Source organism: Periophthalmus magnuspinnatus, chromosome 13 (genome assembly GCF_009829125.3).
Source record: "Periophthalmus magnuspinnatus isolate fPerMag1 chromosome 13, fPerMag1.2.pri, whole genome shotgun sequence".
Taxonomy (NCBI): domain Eukaryota; kingdom Metazoa; phylum Chordata; class Actinopteri; order Gobiiformes; family Gobiidae; genus Periophthalmus; species Periophthalmus magnuspinnatus.
In genome coordinates, this window is record NC_047138.1 from 29,969,952 (window position 1) to 29,992,197 (window position 22,246).

General features: G+C 41.3%; 1 protein-coding gene across 2 annotated transcripts; it reads left to right on the top strand.

Annotated features, from left to right (window-relative positions):
• Positions 1 to 750: 750 nt before the first annotated feature.
• phf12b (PHD finger protein 12b) lies at positions 751 to 20,699 on the top strand. Of its 2 annotated transcripts, none has more exons than XM_033977190.2 (16): positions 751 to 1,452; positions 2,567 to 2,748; positions 6,664 to 6,736; positions 8,297 to 8,526; positions 9,729 to 9,997; positions 11,116 to 11,236; positions 11,318 to 11,450; positions 11,711 to 11,872; positions 12,425 to 12,559; positions 13,103 to 13,673; positions 15,247 to 15,333; positions 15,695 to 15,841; positions 16,809 to 16,904; positions 17,670 to 17,752; positions 17,930 to 18,068; positions 18,238 to 20,699. In XM_033977190.2, the coding sequence occupies exons 1-16, from the start codon at positions 1,387 to 1,389 to the stop codon at positions 18,657 to 18,659; spliced, it is 2,916 nt and encodes a 971-aa protein (XP_033833081.1). In that variant the 5' UTR covers positions 751 to 1,386; the 3' UTR covers positions 18,660 to 20,699. The 2 variants fall into 2 exon arrangements, with proteins under 2 accessions (XP_033833081.1, XP_055081917.1); XM_055225942.1 differs by having other exon boundaries at positions 763 to 1,452; positions 9,708 to 9,997.
• Positions 20,700 to 22,246: the final 1,547 nt, after the last annotated feature.

Below are 22,246 nucleotides of genomic sequence, written 5' to 3' on the forward strand. Positions count from 1 at the left end.
GTTAAATGGCGACTGGAGCCGTGTTATCTTTCCATTAAAGCTCCTGCGTCCTGTTAATGGACCCGCGTTAATAATTAAAGAAGCAAACGCGATCACAAGGCGCAGAGTCTTACGCAATTCAACGAGGTCCGGACTGTGGAGCTCTGCCGCCATCTGCTGGTCATTAAGAGGCACTGCGTCCGGCGGCAATTATCAAGACAGAAGCACTAAACAGGAACTCATCAGCCTAACGACGAATTATGCAGTAAAAGCACGAGGTTATGGACGTGGGTGACAGAAAACACCTAGATGTGCGTGTAGAGCCTCACATTTAACCCCTGTTTTGTGGAGATACTGCTTTTCTTTGGAGTAACAGGCCTCGTTCAAGATAATGCCAAAAAAAAAAAAAAACTAACACGATTGGTCATTATTATATCAAATTTAAGCAAAGAGGGTTTTTTTTTTCTTAAATATTAAAAGCTGTAAATGTGGAATTTGTATCTGAGGATATGTGGATTTCCTCTGAGATGTGAGAGGAAGTGGGTTTGACAGTGCGAACGATGGATTTTTATTACATAACAACAAAAACAACAACAACAACAACAACAACACACTGGAAACACAACAACGCGACACCGAATCTGTTCAATAACGAGGATCAATAATAAATTACAACGCTGGAGTCAGAAACGCAGCTTTTCTTGTTTTTCCACGTCGTACATGGAGCTTCTGCCATTACCATATTGGCACCAGTGCGCATGCGCAGCCGGCGGTTCGCGATTGCGCCAACAGCGGAGGATGTTGCTAGCAGCCAGGGTAGATGCACAGCCTTTTTCACAACAATAACATCCAACAAATTTGCATCTCCATCAGCGCTTTTTCCTGGATTTATCGGCCGGATCGCTGAGGGACACGGTGCCCCGGGAGACACCGTTTTAGCCCGGGTGTTTGTGCGCGTGGAGGCGGTTTGTGTTGACAATGGGCGCGCGGGGCTGTGGAGGTTTGCAGGGCTCCTTCTTTTTGCAGGAGGAGAAACAAGAAGAATCATGGCTGGCGAGCTAGGCCGCACGTCGGATTTCCAGCTCAAAGCACCCGTTTTTCCCACTCTAAAGACTGAATTTCTGCGTGGCACTAGCATGTGAACTGAGGCGCTGTTAGCCTGCGTTTCAGTTACACGGTTTTGTTCATTTGCGGTGACGTTTGGAGCCGCCAGCACAGCACTTTGGAGCCCGGAGCTTCACAACCTTGACGTCTCGCCTTTCGTCGCTAGCCTCTTAGCCTGCTAGCATCAAAGCAGCATCTAAACTACAAACCAAGCTCGTTTTCAGCCCGGTTTTGTCCTGGATTAACGCGCGTTTTGGTGCGCAACGGGGATTTTACGCACGGAGAGGTTGTGCGTCTGAATGAATGTGGGCCAAAATGGATACCCCTACAATTGTGTACGATTTGGATACATCGGGGGGCTTAATGGAGGTAAGCCTGAGCTGCTACATTTAGGCCCAAGAACAACACAAATCCAGAGCTTGTTTGGGGAGCGTTTATTTGCTTTTAATCAAACTATCGGTGCGTAAAACCTTTGCAACTCGCCTTATTCTGACCACGCCGGGGAAACTAATGCGAGTTGGGCTGGTTTACAATGGAGGCCAAAGCTTCCAGCACTGCACGCTGAAGTTCTATCATGGAAGTGGGCAGGGGGAAGACCTCCATGTTTGATTGGACCCGCAGTCTTTTTGGTTGCAGTTTATCCACGGATTATTTCATTGCAAGGAGTAAAAGATTCGTGCATTTGATTTGCAATGTATGAACAGACTGTGTAATTGTCTAAATATTTAACTGAATCTTTGTATGTTAACTAGGTTGCTTAAAATATTGGGTAAACTTCTCAGAAATGGTGTGTTTTAAAATGTGCCTTTGCTGTATCACAGTGAGATTGGTAAATAGAACACACAATAGAACAGAAGGCGAGGAAAGTTTATTTGTAGAGCACTGTTCCTACACAGAGTTAGTCAAAGTGCTTTACAGAATAAGAAAGACGTTAACATCACAATACAACAAATCAAAACATAAATAATAGTCATAAAATTAACATTAAAGGAGAAAAGTGCAGGATAAAAACCTTTCACAACCTTTATATCAAGCCAAATGCTCTCTTGGATCACTCCTACAGCCTATTCACGGGTGACATTTTGAGGACTATTTCCCAGAACTAAAGCAGAATCATTTCTTTTAAATTGTCAGTTGCTATGGTGAGAGTTCTCATTTTATTTTACCATTCTGAAACTCCACGGATAGGTAGAACTTTTCAGTTTTAAACCACGATAAACACTGACTCTCCTATTCACGTGTTTCAGAATGCTGAAAAGTTAGGACTGTTGTCGTAGCAAATAACAATTCAAAACTAAATGTTACATCTTGGTTTTGAACGATAAAGTCCTCAAAATGGCCCCATGTAACAGGAAGCTGGAGCCCATGAATAACAGGGCAGCAGCTTGGACGTCAGAGTGCTCATAAAACCGCCAAAGCATTTCTGAGTGTGTGAGTGTGCATTATTTGTTCTTTATGTAATTGTTTCTTCTCGTTTCCGTAGCAAATCCAAACCCTCCTGGCACCGCCGAAGTCCGAGGAGGTGGAAAAGAGGAGCCGAAAGTTAGTTCGGGACGTCCGGAGAAGCGGAAGAGCCACAAACCATGACACTTGTGACAGCTGCAGAGAGGGAGGAGACCTGCTCTGCTGCGACCACTGCCCGGCGGCTTTCCACCTGCAGTGCTGGTACACACGAACCCCACGATCATTCACTGTTTTATCTAAGTTAGCGTTGTCAAAAGTATCGAAAATCAGATACTAACTGATACCAAAACTAGTATCGGAACTAGATACTCATTTGAGCAGGTATTGATACTAAAAAAGTCACATTGACAGGACAGAAATGAGCCTTTCCTGAAGCTTTAGAATGATGTTGAGCTGAATCTTTCACAAGTTTAAGACAAATAGACGAGTTTAAACCATGGAGCAGTGTGAACCTACTGCACACTGAGATTACACACATATAACACACATGGAAATAGAAAAGAAAGTACGACCATTTAATGTGGAAAATCACAGTATATTGTCTAAAGAAAAAGTGTTTTTATTATCACCGTGTCTATTCCTTAGCGTCAAAATCGAGTTTAAAATTGTAGCATCGTGACAACACTGACAGATTTTCCTCTTATGTGCGGAGGAACAAACGGATATTGTGGCTAATTGGTATCGCTAACAGTGGAGGCTCTGCAGACGGTAATAATAATAATGAATGAGACAATAGTGAAGAGTAGAAGCAGAACTTACAACTATAACTTAGAGTCACAGTGTGTCACTTTTAGCCAAACCAAAGCGTGTTTTTTTTTTTGTTTTGGTTGAGTTTATTCCACTGAAAAACTTCAAAAGACATACGTTACCTTACTCTGAGTGGGCTTGCATCCCCACAGACCTGACTTTTTATTTTCTCCTCCTGCTTATCTCCATGGAAATGTTGTTCTTTTGGCTATAATATTCCACAGCATGGCATAAAATCCATCTATCTCTATGGGGAATATTCTGAAGTATGATTTTTTTGTTGTTGTTTTTTTTACTTTTTATTTCCGTGAAGTTGTGCGGGTGATATGCCACTTCCAGAAAGTTACGTACTGTGCCTTTAAATCGCCCCAAACAAGTGCGAAATATTACACTTTTAAGCAGTTTTGGGTATCTCCGTTATATCACATCATCATTTTCTATTTTATTTTTGCAGTTATCGCCCTGCCTATTCAAAATTAGCGTTTGTGACTTCCTAGTTTCATAATAAGTGTATAGTTTTATTTAGGTAAGAAAAAAAAAAAACCTGTAGTGAACAAAATGTAGTGTCTTTATTCCTTTAGTGTTGTCACGATGCTAAAAGTTAAAACGTGATTTCGATACTAAGAAAAAGTCTGGGTAAATTTTAATTCACGGCGATAATAAAAGACAATAGAATGGAATTTCCAACTCATAATAATACTACTTCCTGTTAATATCAGCGTGCGGTCTCACTAGTTCTGATATAAAACTATAATCTCATTCTAAAACTATTCAAGAAACGTCAAATCTGGTCCTATTTATATATTTATTTGTAATTTTCAATACCTTTTAGTCTCCATGAGTAAAACTTTCTAACCTTGTAGTTTTGACCTCTACAAACATGTTCTGAAATGGGGAAGCAGTTCATTAATACCTGAGACAGAAGTGAAATATTAACTCGTAAACTAATACAACAATTACATACATTTCAGAACGTGTTTGCAGAATCAAATCAAATCAAACTGGGACCATTGCTATAAATTATAATTCAAAACGTAGCTGTTCTTTCTTTCAAATGGTCAAAAAGTCCTCAAAATGGCATCCGTTGGAGAAAATTGTAACGCTTGAGTAAACTACAGGGTTGACAGGTTTTATACAACAAAGTAACAACTGTTTGCACTCAAATTTCTAAATATTTGAGCTCATTTTTGCACAAACTTTTTCTTAAATCTATTTCCCAAAGTTATAAAAGTTCAGTCCCTCATCACCAGCGTTTACCGTTGTCTGAGCCTCCGGCATTGAAAGACAATACAGGCTTGTATAAGTGTTTACCGATACAGAACAGTTTTGTGGAGACACTTAATAAGCAAAATAATAGTAATTTCCACCCTAAAAAGTATTCAACAAATGCATACTCTGAAAATGTGACCCCAAAGGTAGTCTCCATCTAAAGCAAAACGTGCAAATACTTGTGTTTTCTGTGTTTTATTTTAGTAAATGGGGATAAAAAGTTTACTTTTAACTTGCTGAAATGTATTTGGTAATGAACAGCTTTATAAAATATGCACAGAGAAGTGGTTTGGTCCTTGCATCTAGTTAAGAATAGACCAAGTAGCGGTGCTGTTAATGAAAAAAATATACAAATCTGCCATTGGAAAAGTCGTTTTGAATGTTCTATACGAGAAAATAGCGGGAGTATTGATTTTGTGCTGTTGTTCCGTTGCATTTTTTCAAACAAGTGTGCCAACTTTGTGAATGGCTTATCCAACCGTTGCCCCTGGACACCTTTTACGCAACAGCGGACAGCCCCTTTTTTTTAGCATTTTAATCACTTGTATATCTACTAACAGCTCCCGTGGATGTATATTCTACCGTATACAGCTCTGTTTTAAGATATTGTCATTTTATTTTCACAAAACGCCCTAAAATATATAGATTTATAAGCTAGCATCTACCGTTGCTAACTGGGTGAAGCTAACGGTCCACTGTTTAAGCCTGTCAAGCTAAAATATACAGATTTAGCAGCTAGCATCCACCGTGGCTAACTGGATAAAGCTAACGGTCCACTGTTCAACCCTGTCAAACTAAAAAATACTGATTTAACAGCTAGCATCCACCCTTGCTAACTGGATAAAGATAACGGTCCACTGTTTAATCCTGTGAAGCTAAATATATCGATTTAGCCGCTAGCATCCACTTTTGCTAACTGGATGAAGCTAACGGCCCACTGTTTAATCCTGTCAAGCTGAAATATACAGGTTTAGCCGTTAGCATCCACCGTGGCTAACTGGGTAAAGCTAACCGTCCACTGTGTGATCCTGTCAAGCTAAAATATATTGATTTAGCCGCTAGCATCCACCCTTGCTAACTGGATGAAGCTAACGGTCCACTGGTAAACTGTCAAGGTGTTTTCCGTTATTTTTTACATCCTACACAAAATGGCATTAAAACGACGTGGAAGTAGACAATGAAACGCATTTATATGAGTGACGTCCGTGTTTAAAAGCGTTAGAACGGGCTTGAAAATGTTTAAATTCGTTGGCTTGTCTTAACCGCAGCTAAAAAATGGAGTCGAGTGCGCGGCCGTCTGTTTACAATATGGCGACCTCCCCAGCTCTCCCACTGTTATACCGCCATTTTACCAAGCTTTAAAATAAAACTCAAAGAAAATACAACTAATATGAAATCACACGCTGTCGTAAGTGCAGTTTGGAGTACAATAATATGCGGTATTGTCGTGTCTTGCTATTCAAAAGTCGTGCGTAAAAGTGGCGTCGGTCCAAATGCAAAGTCTTCTAGGAATGCCACATCTGCTCTGTTCATGATTATTTTAACTTTGACATTTGGGAGACTTGACACAGACACTGCCAGACGTCCAAACATTTGTCCTTATAAGGCGAGAGCAGGATCCTTTAACTGTCAGCTTAACAAAACAAAGGCAGAACATAAAGCACGTCTGCAATATTAACCCCAAATGTTGTGGTTGTGTTTAAACGTGCCACAGTTAACTCATTGCTCTGCTCTTGCTGTCATCAAATAATTATGTTTTCCCTTTCACTGATGCCTTTTTAAATATACATTTTTAAGTTTGAATGACCCACTATTTCTTCCAAAAAATACCTTTATTTAGGAGTATCTTTCCATTTGTTCCTTTCCAAGTGTGATTTTTAGTTTGTATTCCTCCTATTTATTGAATTTTAACCCCAGAATATATCATTGTTTTAAAGAAATTAAAACTTGTTACTGTGGAAACCTGACCCTCTTTCTGTAATTAACTGCCCGCCCACTAGATGGAGACAAACGCATTGGCAGGAGCGGTTGCAGTTACTCTATGCAAAGATATTGTGCAGAAAGCTGTATTAATGTGTTTTTTTGTTTATTTTTTTGCAGTAACCCTCCTCTCAGTGAAGAAATGCTTCCTCCTGGAGAGTGGATGTGTCACCGCTGCAACGTTAGGAAAAAGGTTTGTCAGTGTTTTTTGGCATTTTTAATATTTTTTTTTTAATATGTAAATGGTGTGTCTTGGATGTTTGTGGAGTGTTAACAAATAACGATACGGTTCAACATTTGTGGATTATAAATTTGGATATTTCTTCGAGTCTGCCTCTCGTGGAGCCCATGGATGACACACTTTTCCCTCTAAATGTGCCTAAACAGTTTCTTTCTTTGTTTGTGGTGGCTCTTCCGGGTAAACGGCAATCCCATTCATTTCAATGGAGAACTTGAGAAAAGTTTTGCCGCTAAAATGTGATATAAAGTAGGTTAATTTGTGTAAAAACATTCTCTGGAAGCTTTAAAACGGCTCTGTTAGTCCGTGTAGCACTTATTTGCTGTTGAGATCAGTCTCGTGCAAAATAATACAACCTGGTTCCCACGGCAACCTCTGGAATAAGGTGAATAGAGGTTATGAACTGACGTCATTTTAACTGAAAAATGCGCCTCAACATTCAGACTGTGACCCTGAGGCAGAACAATAGCAGCTTAACTGACAAAATGGGTTTTTTTTTTGTACCGCGGACAGAAATGAGGGAATAAAAAACAAAGTCTGTATCAGTGATAAACGTTGCAGTGTCCCTGTTTAGCTAGCTCAACTGTTTGTTTAGTTTTCTTTTGCTATAGTTAGCCTGTCAACTGGATAAATCGTCGTAGGAGTGAAGACTTTTGGCTGCTCATCCAAGCCGCTTCATTTCAGATTACTGCTGGACACTGCCTTATACGGATCTGAAGGGAGGAGCTAACCACGCTGAAACTGAAACTGAAACCTGTTGTTCAGCGTTTCTGTTTGAATGAGCAGTGAAACGTCTTCACTCCTACAATGTTTTGTCCAGTTGAAAGTCCAGGTCAGATCCATAGCAAAAGAAAAATAAAATGAGACGACTGAGGGATTACGGATATACTAGGCTAACTGTTTAGCTATCTTAACTGTTAGACTGTTTAGCTAACTGTTAACTGCTTTTCTACTACTGTTTCTCTTGTTTTAAATGTCAGGGACAAAGTAGATATTTAGCAAAATTGTAGAGTTTTTTTGTTTTTTTTTCCTGTCGCAGCTCTTTCACATTTTAGACAAGTTTTGAGCATTTACAGAAGAAAATTGTATTACTACCACGTGTTGATTTACGGACAACATAGCAAAATAAAAACACATACAAACATTTCGACTCAGACTCATCAATTTGGTCTTAAAATGTTGGCATCAACCCGCTCTACATGATCCCGGTTTATTTCGCTATTGTGTCTGTAAATCAAGATATAAACATTAATAACAGACAAATCAGACGCCTTCTTTCCCTGAGGTCGCTCCCGCTAGCGTTAGCAACAGGCTTGATCGACAGCGTTGCTAAGCGCCTGCCTCCTGTTAAGTCAGATAGTTTTTTTGGTTGCTATGATACTTGCGATCGTAACTGGACTCCAAATTGGCTCCTATAACTGCTAACCTCATGGGCGACGTCACACTCACTTAGTTTTAGCTTCACCGTGTATCTGAATCTGTAATATGCGCTGATGTCTTTACGTTCTCTCTCAGAAGCGGGAACAGAAGTTGGAGCAGACCAATGGCCTTCCGGACCGTGTGCCCAAGCGCTCCTCCTCCCCCGGCCCCAAACGCTCCTCCTCCCCCGGGCTGAAGCGCTCCTCCTCCCCCGGTGTGGAGCTGGAGCTGACCGCCGGGCCCCTCAGGCTGGACGGTTTACCCCCCGGGGCTGGAGCCGCCGGACCCGGTCTACGCGTGGCCCAAGTTCGGCTTCTGGACCGCAGGTATGAAGAGGTCAAGCATTCTGGGAAAAAAAAATATTTGAATTAGGCCTGTCATGATAACACAACCAAAACATACAGTTCCAGGTTTTATATATTAAATGATAAATTGATATTGTGGTTATTGTTACAGGACGAATTTGAATTTATTGTGAATTATAATTTGTAAAGATGAATATTTATAGCTAAACTTTAGCGGCAGGAGCGCTACTTGGATGTTCGAGATTGTGCCAAGTTGTTTTCTTTAGATACTTGTCGTCGTAGGGACCAGCCTCAAATACAAAGTTGAAGAAAACTGAGGCACTCAAACAAAAAAATAAATATTTAAATGCCTTTATTACCAAATTAGGATAAAAAGACACCAACATGTTTCAACCCTTTGGCCTCCATCAGGACAAACTGGAGATGATTTAAAGTTTGTGTGATTAGACTCATTTCTCTAGAGAATAATTAGCATCATTATATTTAAGATTAAAGTTGATTTAAGTCTAGTTTTGTTATTTTGCTCAAGTTTATAATTTTACTTCCTGGTTGGACACAGGCATCAGATTTGACCCGCGTGGACGTATGTTACCATAGCAACCATAAAGTAAACCGGGGCCAGAACGGGTTTAAATTACACAATAGTTATGATTAGACTAATAAAAATAAATAACAACACAGGGCGACAGTGGCTCAGTTGGTTGAGCGTTTGTCCACTGATCAGAAGGTTAATGGTTCAAATCTCGTTCTCGACATAAACATCACTGATTGAGCGATGAATGTGTGTGTGAGCCATGTAAAAATGTGACCATGACCATTTTAAATAAAGGTTTAAACTGTCAGAAAAATATCTTCCTTGTGGGTAAATTATCTTTGCATTTTGGATGGATTTTTTTTTTTATTGTTTTTTTACCTGTGTATTACGTTTTTGTTTTCTACGTTTCTTCACAAACTGCCAGTTAACTAATGTAACTATGGATCTATGATGAACAATTACCACAGGAATATTTGCCACCCAAACCAGATATTCATTTGAAAACTATAAAAATCTGTCAAATGGACTTTAAACTCAGAGGCAGTAGTCACATGTTTAAAGTGGGACATGTAGTATCAACCATTTCATACATTTACAAAAACATAAATGATGGATACAAAGAGTTTAGCCGGTTATTGAACTAGAAACTTTATATTTTTGTGATCAGTATGGCCCATCTCTTCCACAGGACCAGTTCGAGACCGAGCAGTCGTCCCGGGACCCCGACGTCGAACACCTCGTCCACCCCGACCCCGTCAGAGGAGCAGAACGAGGGGGAGGAGGAGAGCGTGGAGCCGGAGGAAGATGTCCCCGCTCCGGAGCTGGAGGGGGCGTCTCTGTCCACGCCCGCCCCGCGACTCAAGAGGCCGTTTCAGCTGCTCATCGCCGCCGCCATGGAGAGGAACCCCACACAGTTTCAGCTGCCCAGCGAGCTCACCTGCACCACCGCCCTGCCAGGTGGGTCAACGACACTTAACGCTCGAGTGAACAGCTGCTTCTAGAACTGTGTGAGAAAAGGCAAAACCACGAGGAGAACCAGTTTTTTATTTTTGTTTTTGCTTGCCGAGCGACAGTTCTCCGTTTGCTTGTTTTCTGTTGATTAATTTGCTGCCTGTTTCTGTTTCATTTTTGATTTTCTGGCTTTCTGTTGGTTAAATCAGTTTTCATGTTCAGTCCTAAGAGGCGATAATTTGACTTGAATTGAGGAGAACCACAGTGAATGAGTTTTCCCGTGGAGAAAGTGTATTGTAACAGCAGGATTTCCTACAGTATAATTCAGCTCTGGCTAATACTCCTGTGGTAATCAGTACTCAGACGTTTTTACTGTGTACTGTCTGGTCCAAAGATTTCCTGACCCTCATGTCTCTGTTTGAATTGACCCTCATGTCTCTGTTGAATTGACCCTCATGTCTCTGTTGAATTGACCCTCACGTCTCTGTTTAAATTACGCTCATGTCTCTGTTTAAATGACCCTCATGTCTCTGTTTAAATGACCCTCATGTCTCTGTCTAATTGACCCTCATGTCTCTGTCGAATTGACCCTCATGTCTCTGTTTAAATGACCCTCATGTCTCTGTTTAAATTACGCTCATGTCTCTGTTTAAATTACGCTCATGTCTCTGTTTAAATGACCCTCATGTCTCTGTTTAAATTACGCTCATGTCTCTGTTTAAATTACGCTCATGTCTCTGTTTAAATGACCCTCATGTCTCTGTTTAAATTACGCTCATGTCTCTGTTTAAATTACGCTCATGTCTCTGTTTAAATTACGCTCATGTCTCTGTTTAAATTACGCTCATGTCTCTGTTTAAATTACGCTCATGTCTCTGTTGAATTGACCCTCATGTCCCTGTCGAATTGACCCTCACGTCTCTGTCGAATTGACCCTCACGTCTCTGTTGAATTGACCCTCATGTCTCTGTTTAAATTACGCTCATGTCTCTGTTGAATTGACCCTCATGTCTCTGTTTAAATTACGCTCATGTCTCTGTCGAATTGACCCTCATGTCTCTGTTGAATTGACCCTCACGTCTCTGTCGAATTGACCCTCACGTCTCTGTTTAAATGCCTTTCAGGGAGCAGTAAACGGAGGAGGAAAGAGGAGCTTTTGGGGAAACCGTTCAGGCGACCTCAACACGAACTGGACGCTAACGGCCTGGTGCCTCTGCCTGTGAAAGTCTGCTACTCCTGCAACAGGTCAGACCCGGTCAAACACAAACACTGGACTAATAATAATAATCTAAAGTCTCTAATAAAACTGTCCCGTCTGTTTACCAGGAGCTGCAGACTGGCCCCTCTGATCCAGTGTGACTACTGCCCCCTGCTGTTTCACATGGACTGCCTCGATCCGCCGCTCACTGCACTGCCTGCTGGGAAATGGATGTGCCCCAACCACGTGGAGCACCTGGTGGTGAGGTTTATTTCATCCCTACTGAGTGTCAGTGCTTTTGGCAGCGCCCTCTGGTGGTTAGACATAAAACTACAGTCACATTCATAGCTTTTGTTTTATTCAACCCAGAATAAACCATAAAATTGATTTATTTCTATTTCCCTGTGTGCGCTGACAGATGTTAAAAAAGAATCCATCTATTTCCTGTGATAAAGTTCAGTCTGCGTATGTGTTTTTAAAGAAATATTGTTGTGACCCTGTTTTTATTTTTCTTCCTGTAGCTAAACCAGAGGAGCCTGAGCCTGTCGCGGAGGTGTCAGCTCTTTGACCAGTTTCAAGACCGAATGTCTCAACACGCCGTCAAACTCGACTTCCTCCGACGAGTCCATCGACAACACGCCCCCAACCGCCGAGCCACGCACACGTACAAGAGGACTGTCAAGGTCTGATCTCAAACAAACACACACACACACAAACACACACACACACACACGAGGACTTTTAAGGATCTGCATCTAATTATAACAGTTGTGTCATCCTCGAACAAGGAAGTAAGGCTCGTGTGTTGTTAGCATGCTAGTTGTCATTAGCTTTATCGGGATGAAAATCATATGGCCACGGAAAGTTGTAAAAAGTTGTTCTAATAAACTCATCATGGTGAATAATTAGGACGCTCTGAATCCATAAGGTCAGTGAGGAGTAACTTTGAACCACTGCAAACTGTTTAAAATGAAGTAGTTCTGTTTTAAAGATAGAAAAAAAATCACATACTTTAACTTTTATGCTACAACAGCTTAAACCAATGAGAGAAACTGCAGTTGTAATGTGGTTAAAGACATGTCTGATTTATTCTAAACGAGTGCAGTGGCAAAAGGTCCAGACGCAGCCGCCATTTTAACTGTTTATCTGGACTACAGTACTAGTGTAACGGACAGTATACGGGGATAGATTTGTTGATATTTTAGTTTAATCGTGGTTCTCCTTTCTGCTCTCAGGTCCCAGATGCGATAAAGTCTCAGTACCGGAGCCCCCCGGCCCTGGCTCTGCCTCTGGGGGTCCGACAGCTGGAGCTGGTCTGTGGAGGAGAGCTGCAGCCCAAGCACCTGACCTCCCAGAGCGAACAGGACGAGGTGAGATATTCAGACCGGATACTCATTTGAAAAAGAGTCAGTACTGAACAAAACACACTAGAGGGCGCTGTTGTGAAGAGTTTTATAATGGTCCTATATCACACATGACTGCAGCCCAACCACCCGACCTCCCACTGCGAACAACAGGAGGAGGTGGGACAAGAAAGACAACAAGATGATAGATAATACAACACAACAAGGTCTTTACTTGATTTAACAGCAAGAAACCGTTTACAAACATTGTCCATAAATGTGCAAAGCTTAAAACCACTTTTCCAACCCAGATGCGACACTTCCCAGGCCCTAGTGCTGAGTGTGGGTCGGTCAGCTGTTTGTTCAGAACAGAACAACTCCCTGCCAGAGGAGGGCGCTGTGCGTAAAGCTCAAAGACTGTATAAAGAAGTGGACTAAGGCAGTGTGACGTCATCCATAACGTCAAATGAAGTTCATCAAGGCTAGCAGTTATAGCGGGCAATTTCTGTAATATAGGACCTTTTTAAAGTAATTTTTTTTTTTGTATTAAACCTGTTTTTTATTCCCCAGTGGCTCCAAGACGTCATCGCGCTCCAGTGCAGCATCATGCGCCACCTCTCCATCAAACAGAAGTCCCCCGCTCCCGAATCCGACTGGGAATCGCACAAAACCAGCACAGATCCGAGTCCGGACCAGAACCAGGATCTTAAATCCAAGAACCGGGACCTTAAACCCCCTGGAGAACGGACTAGTCCCTCCCCTGCGCCCTGTGGAAAGCAGATAGAGCCGGATCTTTGTAAATGCATTTCTATCCCTTGTCAGAACTGTAGGAAACCCAATGGTCCGGTACCAGGCGAGACCCCCCCTCCCAAAGCCAACGGCCCCCTCGAATGCCACAGCGTCCCGTGTAAACAGAGCGAGCACAGACTGAAAACAGCAGGGGGCGCTGTGCAGGTGAACCACATAGGAGAGGTGAAGAGGGAGCCGGCGGAGACCAGCTCGGAAGGGGAGATGTGCCCCCCCACGGCCCCTACGATATGGAGTCGAAACCAGAGCAGCGGCGTGGCGGGCGCAGACGCACTTTTGAAAAACACAGAGGAACAAGAGACGAAGAAACACCAAGCAACTTCACTCACTCCAGGTACAGTCACATATGAAAAATGTTTGGATTGTAGTGTTTGATTTGTAAAAGAGGCGTGTCGCAACTGTGATGATGCTTTTTCTTTTTAAAATGCCCCTATAAGCCTTTGGTTCTAGTTCTTTGGTTGATTTAAGTGCGTAATAACAGTTACTTCTTCACGCTGTCAGCACTGAAACAGCAAAGGATCATGGTCTATGTAGTTCCCTCTGTTTTTTTAGCTCGTGCTGCACCATAACAATTAATTTAAGCTTGAAACTTGTAATTCACTTTGACTTAGATATCCCAATATTTCGCCTATTGCCACATCCCTAATGATCCCAAATTTATTTTTGTAAAGCCCAAAATCACAACAGCAGTCGCCTCTCGGGGCTGAACATGATATTTAACCAACAGAACGTTAGAAAATCAACAATGAAACAGACCTCATCCTGCAAGAACCATTGTGCCAGAGCGCCCCCTGTCCTGAGACCCTCTTTCTCGGCAAGAAAAAACAAAAAAAAACAAAAAAACAGTGGGGGAAAAGGAGAAACCTCGACTGCACTTGACATCCATTGAACCGGGACTGAACCGGGACTGTACCGGGACTGAACCGGGACTGAACCGGGACGTCCAGGCTACAGATGTGTCCAGGACTATATCAACTTATCATTCAATATATGACAGATAGAATTATATTTTTTCGGGGTCAATATTTATTTTGTTTACATTTTGTTTGTTAAAGTGAGCAGATTTTGTTTTTGTTCTAATACTATAACATTTGAACAGTAGAGGCTTGAATAACTTAACTATATGACTAAGTATTGGTTCATTCTCCTAATTTCGTACTATTCACTTACTCAGGCCTTTTAATGATCTATTTAAAGATGATTTACTGGGATTATTTTGCATCATTAGTTTCTTTATATATCGTGCTTTAGTTATTTCATAGTTTTACATAAGACTATCACAATAACTGAAAAAAATAGTGTTGTCCCATTGCTAAAATTCATAGTAAATTTCGATATTCGTTTCAATTCAAGTTTATTTCTATAGCACATTTAAAAACAATTTAATTTGACGAAAGCCCTTCACATGAAAGTAAAAAAACAGAACAATAAAACACCAAGATGCCCTGTGTATCTAGTGTTAAATGCCAGGGAGAAGAGGTGGCTTTTCAGTATAGACACTGTGTTAAGGACTGAGAGGATATGACAGGCAGAGGGCGCTGTTCCATAGTCTGGAAGCTGCCACAGAAAACTGTCGAGGATCCAGAGAGCGCGCACATTTAAACACGATAACATTTTGATTGGTACCTGAAAGGCTCGATACATTTTTATACCAATATCATGATAAAACTGTTACATATAAAACGCAAATGTAGTTTATTTTTATGTTTGACAACTCCAACACAAACACGTGCTAGTTTTGGCTTATGTCATGTTACGTTTAGTAGCTTTTTATCGCAAATTCTCATTGAAACTTGACCCAGCTTGAAGAAACTCGAGCTACTTTTGACCTGCTGTTAATCCTCTCCGAGCAACGACATCGATTTGAACATTTTGCGTTCGATCTGACTGTATTTGTTTGTTTTCAGATGTAAAAACCGGACCTGGACTCATAGGCAGCTCTCTCTCTGTGGATCACCTCTCAGCGCTCAGAGACGGGCTGGACAGTGACGGAGGTGAATTATTATTATTTTTTTATTCCAACAGTGACGCAAATGTATAAAATGGCCCGTTGAAGCTATAACGCAGAGCAGGAGTGTCTAAACTGTGGCCCAGGGGCTAAATGTGGCACACACTCCTATTTTTATTGGCCCTCAAGCCTCCTGCCCAAGTAATCACGCTGTAGGCTTTTACTTTCCCGTACACTTTACACAAGATCATTCTAAAGATATTCAGGAAAGGTCCGTTTCTGTCCGGTGAATGTGCCTTTTTAGTACCTAGTTTCGATACAAGTTTTAGTATCGATTAGTTTGAGATTTTCGATACTTTTGACGACTCCAGCCCCGAATACAGGCTAAGATCCTTGTGTTTGTGCAGGTATAGAGTTGGACAAACTAGATGCAGAGATGATCAAACTCTTGGCCTGGCAGAGGATACAGCAGCTGTTCCCTAAGAAAGAGCCCAGCCTTCCCTCTCCCCGAGCCACTTCCCTTGCCTCCAAAACGCCACCGTCCATCCCAGACAGTAAGTATGAACGATGTGTATATCGTGAACTAAACCAAGACCAAAACATGGCTAAATTCTCAGACACAAAGCAAATAATAAAGTACATTTGCATGAGATATGGAAATTATCACTCTAACAGCTCGAGCTAAGCAAACTAGCAAGATTTTAAAGCGGTTTATTCATAATCAGGATCAGAATCAGTCGTGTTGTGTCCAGTTAGACACCTGTCACCTCACTATTGTTTTTCCAACTCTTGCAATGCATTGTGGTCTATATTGAGTCTTGTGACTAGCATTGGACAACACTTTCCACTGTGCATTGTGGAAAATTTTGAGCGCACTATTTTTTCTCTCTCTGAACATTTGGACATCACTAAAAACAATGTAACCCCTAAATAGTGCCCCCTGTAGGAGATAGTGCGGATGTTCAGACATAGCCACAGTCATTTCCCAGTTGGACGACCTCAATCCAGTTACTATACATTTAATTTCCTGAATATTGCTCTACCTGTTGTCATACTTTTACATTTTGTGCAATAGGTTTGGGACAGTTTTGAAATTTTAAAATAGCTCTAAAAATAATTGAGATAATATTGTTAATATTATAGTTGAATGCGAGTTGTAAAGACATAATTATTTCCTTATGAATAATTAAAATTCAGAGTCAAGAGTGTCATGATGTCATTCTCCCAGATGAGGGCGCAAGAGTCAGTTTTTCCCTGTTGTTTACACTGTACTTTACCATGAAATATCCAAAAGGTAAATTCACAAATGTTAAACCTGATCATTTCTGTAAGTGCCTCAACCCAAGAACTATTGAAATCTACATTTGAACAGTGAATTCATCTGTGAGTGTGATTGTGTGTGAAGTCCAGAGATCCCCATTGTGCGGCCGTAGTTACAGTACGTCTGTCAGTGTGTACTCCGTGGATAGTTGGGTAATTATTCAAAAACATGTCCCCTAAACTCTTTCGTCTTCTCTTCAGGTCAGAAGACGGTTCAGGCTCGAGCAGTATTTTACCCACTCACGGGAAAAGGACCAGCAGTCAACATGTGCTATAGGACGTTATACATAGGAACAGGTAAGAACTGACCGCTCCTCTGATCTGTTTCTATGGCGATCAGTTCAATAATAATAATAACAACAATTCAATGAAAAAGCAGTACTCTTGAATAGATAAAGGTTCGCTACAGAACTTTTCCTGTGAACGGTCAGGCACCAGCTTGTCTAGATGGTAATAGCGTCGCAGTACGGCATTACACCCGCCTAAACATCTTTAAACGTGCATTCTTACTATGAGCGGGGTCTCCTCTCCACAGATCTGACCCGGTGACGCCCCCCGTTTGTTTCTGTGATAAGTTTATTGCCATACTGTGGACAAAGCGATAGCATCTCCATGGAGACAAGCGCTTGAAAATGTTAGAGTGCGCCTTTAACAACGACACTTTTATACTTCTATACTCTTGTTTTAAGTTATTTTAAAGCTCTGAAGTGTGAACTAAAACATAACTACACTTCTTGAGCGAATAGTGAGCCACCTTTTGGTTTGAATCATAGAGTGTTTATATAAATGGACCTTCTCTCTGTACCTGCTGCTGTCAGACTCGTCATTTTGGTGTTAAAATGTTCGTATTAACCCGCTCTACATGGTTCTGGTGTTTTAATTTTGCTCTTGTGTCCGGAAAGTAAGATATGAACATTAATAAGAGACAAATCAGGCGCCTTCTTTCTTCTTTATACAGTCTATGGTTTGAGTAAATGCAGCAGGTTTATTTAAAATGAATGACAGTTAAAACTCATGCTAATTGTCCGTTCTGTATCTAACCTCGTCTGGTTTGTTGTGCAGGTGCGGACATGGACGTGTGCCTTACAAACTACGGTCATTGTAATTACGTTTCGGGGAAGCACGCCTGTATTTTCTACGACGAGGTACAGTACAACAGTTGGTTTTGTAATGCGATGTGTTTTCTATTATAAGTCTGTTGCTGTTAACGCCGCAGTTGTCATGGCAACAGAGTCCGCGTTCTCTCTAGTTTCGTTATACCTCCGTTGTATCCGCGTCACGTGTTCATGCAGTGACGTCTTTTGCTTTGTTTTATTTTGTAGAATACTAAACATTACGAACTCCTGAACTACAGTGAACACGGCACCACAGTCGACAACGTCCTGTACTCCTGCGACTTCTCTGAAAAAGCCTCGCCAACGCCTCCAAGTGGACTGGTGGCCAAAGTACAAGGGATCATCCGTAAGTCTTAACTATTAGGATTGTCAAAGAACCGATACTAAAACAATAGTTACGAATGCGCTGACCTGAAGGTTCAGTGGTTCAGTGGTTCAAACAGCGCCCTCTAGTGGTCAGTAGGGATAGAACCTGTTGCTAACCGCTAGCTAACTTGTAATCTTTTGTTTCCCAGGTCGCAGTAAGAAGCAGGAGGAGGACGGTGACTCTGCCCCCAGCGCGCCGCTCGGCCTCTTACCCGTAGGGGGCGTCATGAGCAGCCAGTCGCAGGTGTCGTCCCCGGGGCAGGTGTGCGGGTGCAGGTCCAGCAGCTCGAGCTTGATCGGCGGAGGAGGGGCGGGGTGGGAGGGCACGGCTCTGCTCCACCACGGCAGCTACGTCAAACTCGGATGTCTACAGTTCGTGTTCAGCGTCACCGAATTCGCCACAAAAACGCCCAAAGAGGAGCAAACCAGTGCGCCTGCCGCCCAAACCGTCCTCGTCGCAGCACCCGTCAGCTCACCAGCGCCCCCTGCAGCCGTCAGCAGTCCCTCCAGTCAGGACGAGGCAGACATGGAAGTGGAAGGGCCCGAACTGGCACAAGTAGTCGGCCCGTAGCCCTGACGTCCCGCCCCCCTCCACCTACGTCTGCTTTGGATTGGTCGATGCTAGGAAGTGTATTTAAAGATTGGCTAACGTGATTGGTTCGTTTTAAATCTGACCATGGGTTTCAGAATGATGAGAAAATTAGGATGTCGCCATAGCAATTAACAATTTAATCTTTAATTATATCATTTTGAGGACATTTCACCATTCAAATGTCACGTACAACAGTAAGATGAAAGCCATTTAAGCAGCAATTTGGATTTTGACTAAAAAAAATTAAGTTAAAGATGCACTCTGTAACATTTCTGGTCAGGTCGTCCGCCACCTTTTTTGCCCGGTATGTTTCGCAGTATGTCTTTAAACTAGTCCATCTAGCATTTATTTCTATACAAGTGTTTTTAGAGCTGAAAATACCTTAAAAGTGGGATCGCCTCTCCACAGATCTGACCTGATACTTGGCCTCTGGTGGTGGCTTCACTTGATTGACTGACTCGAAGGAGATAGATAAGTTTAAAGCCATACAGTGGAACATTCCCAGTAAATTAAGGACAGCTCCATGGAAACGAGCAGGTGGCAGACCCTCTGAGTTACGTAGTGCTGCTTTAAATGGCTCAGTATGTCCGTCCAACAGTCGAAGTGGTGAAGAATTACGATGAAATTTAAATTACCCATGTTATAATACCGTCTTAGAATAAAGGCCTGGGCGAAATGGCGGAAAAAAATCTAAATGGCTAACTATTGGCTGCACACACAAGTTTAACGTCAAAATTAACGTCACGAGACAGATAAGGCAATATAAGAACATGTTATTTGAACGACTATTACGCATTTGAAATCTGACCTACTTGGTATTTTTAAGCGATCGACCAGTGCTCCGCCCACAAGCCTACATCACCCACGCTCCCACACGACAACTCTCCATAAATATACAAAAACATGATACAAAACTGTACACTACGACTTCACAAACATGGTACGATGTGCAGTAGTTTCATTAGCGGGATTTGGCTAAATATAGCATTTTCAAAACAATAAAAGCTAACAGGGTAAATATGTTAAATATGTTAAGTGTTAGCAGTTAATACCCCCTTTTTAAGTTAAACCTTCAACTGTGGGTTTCAGAATAATGAAAAACTCAGACGGTTGCCATGGCATTTAACAATTTAAAACCAAATCTTCTCTTTTTGAATGGGAAAAGATCACTGAATACCCAAAATATTATTGAGGAAAAATAAACGGAGACCAAAAGCATCTACCCAATACACGAAAACAAAACGCTTAGTCCCGCCCACTCATTTTCAACCAACCAATCACGTTCGCCGATACCTCCTAGCGCGACGTCGTTTTGCACCTTTCGTGGTTATGAAGGGAAAACTGCACCGCCGGTTGGTCAACAGGGAAAGTCTCTATATATTTTTTTATTTTTTACTCTTTGCATGAACTTGAAGTATTATCGACAATCTCTTGTTTTCAAAATGGCTGACACAGTTGGTTATGTTACCTTGTTTGATATTGGACTGTAACGAGGGAGCGCCATGATTTTTTTTTTTTTTTTTTTTTTGACTCGCGCTCCAAAAATACGTCGCCAGTATATCCATTAGTTATATAAATACTTTGTCAGTCTCACATTTAGCACATTTTTATTTTAGTATTAAACTCATTACATTCTACTTTCTTTTGCTGCTTTTGCACCACTGGTAGCTACAAATGTATGAGAAGTCCATACATGACATTGCTTACACACTATACCATGTACATAATGTAAATATAAAGTAAAGTCTCTATTTGGAGAGGCATTGGATTTCCGTGTAGAATTCGCCTTTTTTTTTTTTTGGTTTTTAATTGTATAACCCATTGACTTTGTGATACCGTAGTGAGGAAAGAAATTGGTTTGTATCCGCGCTAGCCCACTTCCGCTGTAGTCTCCGATTGTAAATACGGTCCGTTTTAGCACTCATTTTGCCATTGTGCTGCTTTGTACATAAGCACTCTTGTCTGTACTTGGCTTGTCTGTTCAAACGTGTAAATATAAAAAGATTTTCTAAGAACGAACTTTCCTGGAGTCTTGTTTTTTTGTTAGTTCTAGCATTAGCGCCGCAAGATTAGCCGGACAATTCGCTGCGGTTTTTGAAATAACATAATTTTCTGACAACAAAATGTCATGTCTTGTTCTGAATTTTTTTTTAAACGCATACACTGTAGTTCAGATCTGTACAAACATGTTCTGCAATGTCCGTGTGTCAGATGCCCTCCCTGTGTCTCCATGGGGTCTTACTCTGCATAAAAACGGCTAACCCTGTACCCTAACCCCGTTCAGTCCTCCCTTAAACAGGAATGGGGGCCTCAGACATAATCTACACATAATCACATTTACAATTTCACCCTCAGACCCAAAGCAAACAAAGGAAACAAAGAGAACAATATAACCAGCCAGGGCCATCAATAGCCGTTTACTGTTTCAGTGTCGTTAGCTCCTCCTTTCAGACAGATATAAGGCAGTGTCCAGCGTTAATCTGACCAGAACTGAAGAAGCGGCTTGGACGAGCAGCGAAACGTCTTCACAACTACAACTTTTTGTCCAGTGATGGATTTAACTTTGGGTTTTTACCGTGGCTAACCCTGTAGTTTAGAACTGTACAAACGTGTTCTGAAATGTCATTCTTGTATAAGTTCCAGTTCATGTTTTCAGTCTTTTTGTCAATTCTTCTGGACGAGTTTATAATGTAACGTTTGTAATTATATTTGTGATTTATGTTTTAATCTTTTTTGTTCAGCTCGATATGCTATTTTAGTTTTATGTTGACCATATGAAATGATTTGAACATTTGTGTTTCTTGCAGTTCCTTCACATATCGTTTAGTTTGTGTCGATCTTTTGAAAATAACAGATTTTGTGGATTGTTAATGTTTTGTCCTTCAAGTTATAAATCAGATATTACTTAGAGACAGATACTCTTACTTTAGTAGTAGTTCCCCTAAATACTTGAGCAATTTCCTCTTGGGCCACTACTTTGTACTTCTACTTCTGAGTAAAATTATTTTGAAGTAAAAGAAGTAGAGGAAAGTGAAAAGTAGTAGGTAGTATTCTGTTTATGTAGTTCAACATAAAGGCATTACTAACGCACTTAATTAGGTGACAAAATGGCTATAAAGGTTGTCAAAAGTATCAAGTCTGACATGAATCAATACTAAAACTAGTATCGAAACTAGATACTCGTTTGAGCAGGTGTCAATACTAAAAAAAAGTCACATTCAGAGGACAAAAATTAACCTTTCTTGAATATTTTTAGAATGATCTTGCTGATCTTCTTGATGTTTATTTGTACAGCACAGTTCATACACAAAGGAAATCAAAGTGCTTTACAGAATAAGAAAGACGTTAAAATCACAAAACAACAAATCAAAACGAATAATCATCAAAAAATGTGCAGAATAAACCCTTTCAGTCGTATGCACAGCTAAACAGAAGCAGAGGCCTGTCTCACATCTTCAGGAAGACTGTTCCAGGTTTTAACTGCACAAAAATGAAACACTGATTCCCCATGTTCAGTCCTGGTTCAGTCCTGGTTTAGTCCTGGTTTTAGTCCTGGTTTAGTCTTG

Coding starts and splice junctions, on each gene's coding strand:
- phf12b (XM_055225942.1), top strand. CDS start 1,387: ATGTGGGCCAAAATGGATACCCCTACAATTGTGTACGATTTGGATACA. Junction 1,453..2,566: donor CATCGGGGGGCTTAATGGAG/GTAAGCCTGAGC, acceptor TCGTTTCCGTAG/CAAATCCAAACCCTCCTGGC. Junction 15,842..16,808: donor GCCACCGTCCATCCCAGACA/GTAAGTATGAAC, acceptor TCTTCTCTTCAG/GTCAGAAGACGGTTCAGGCT.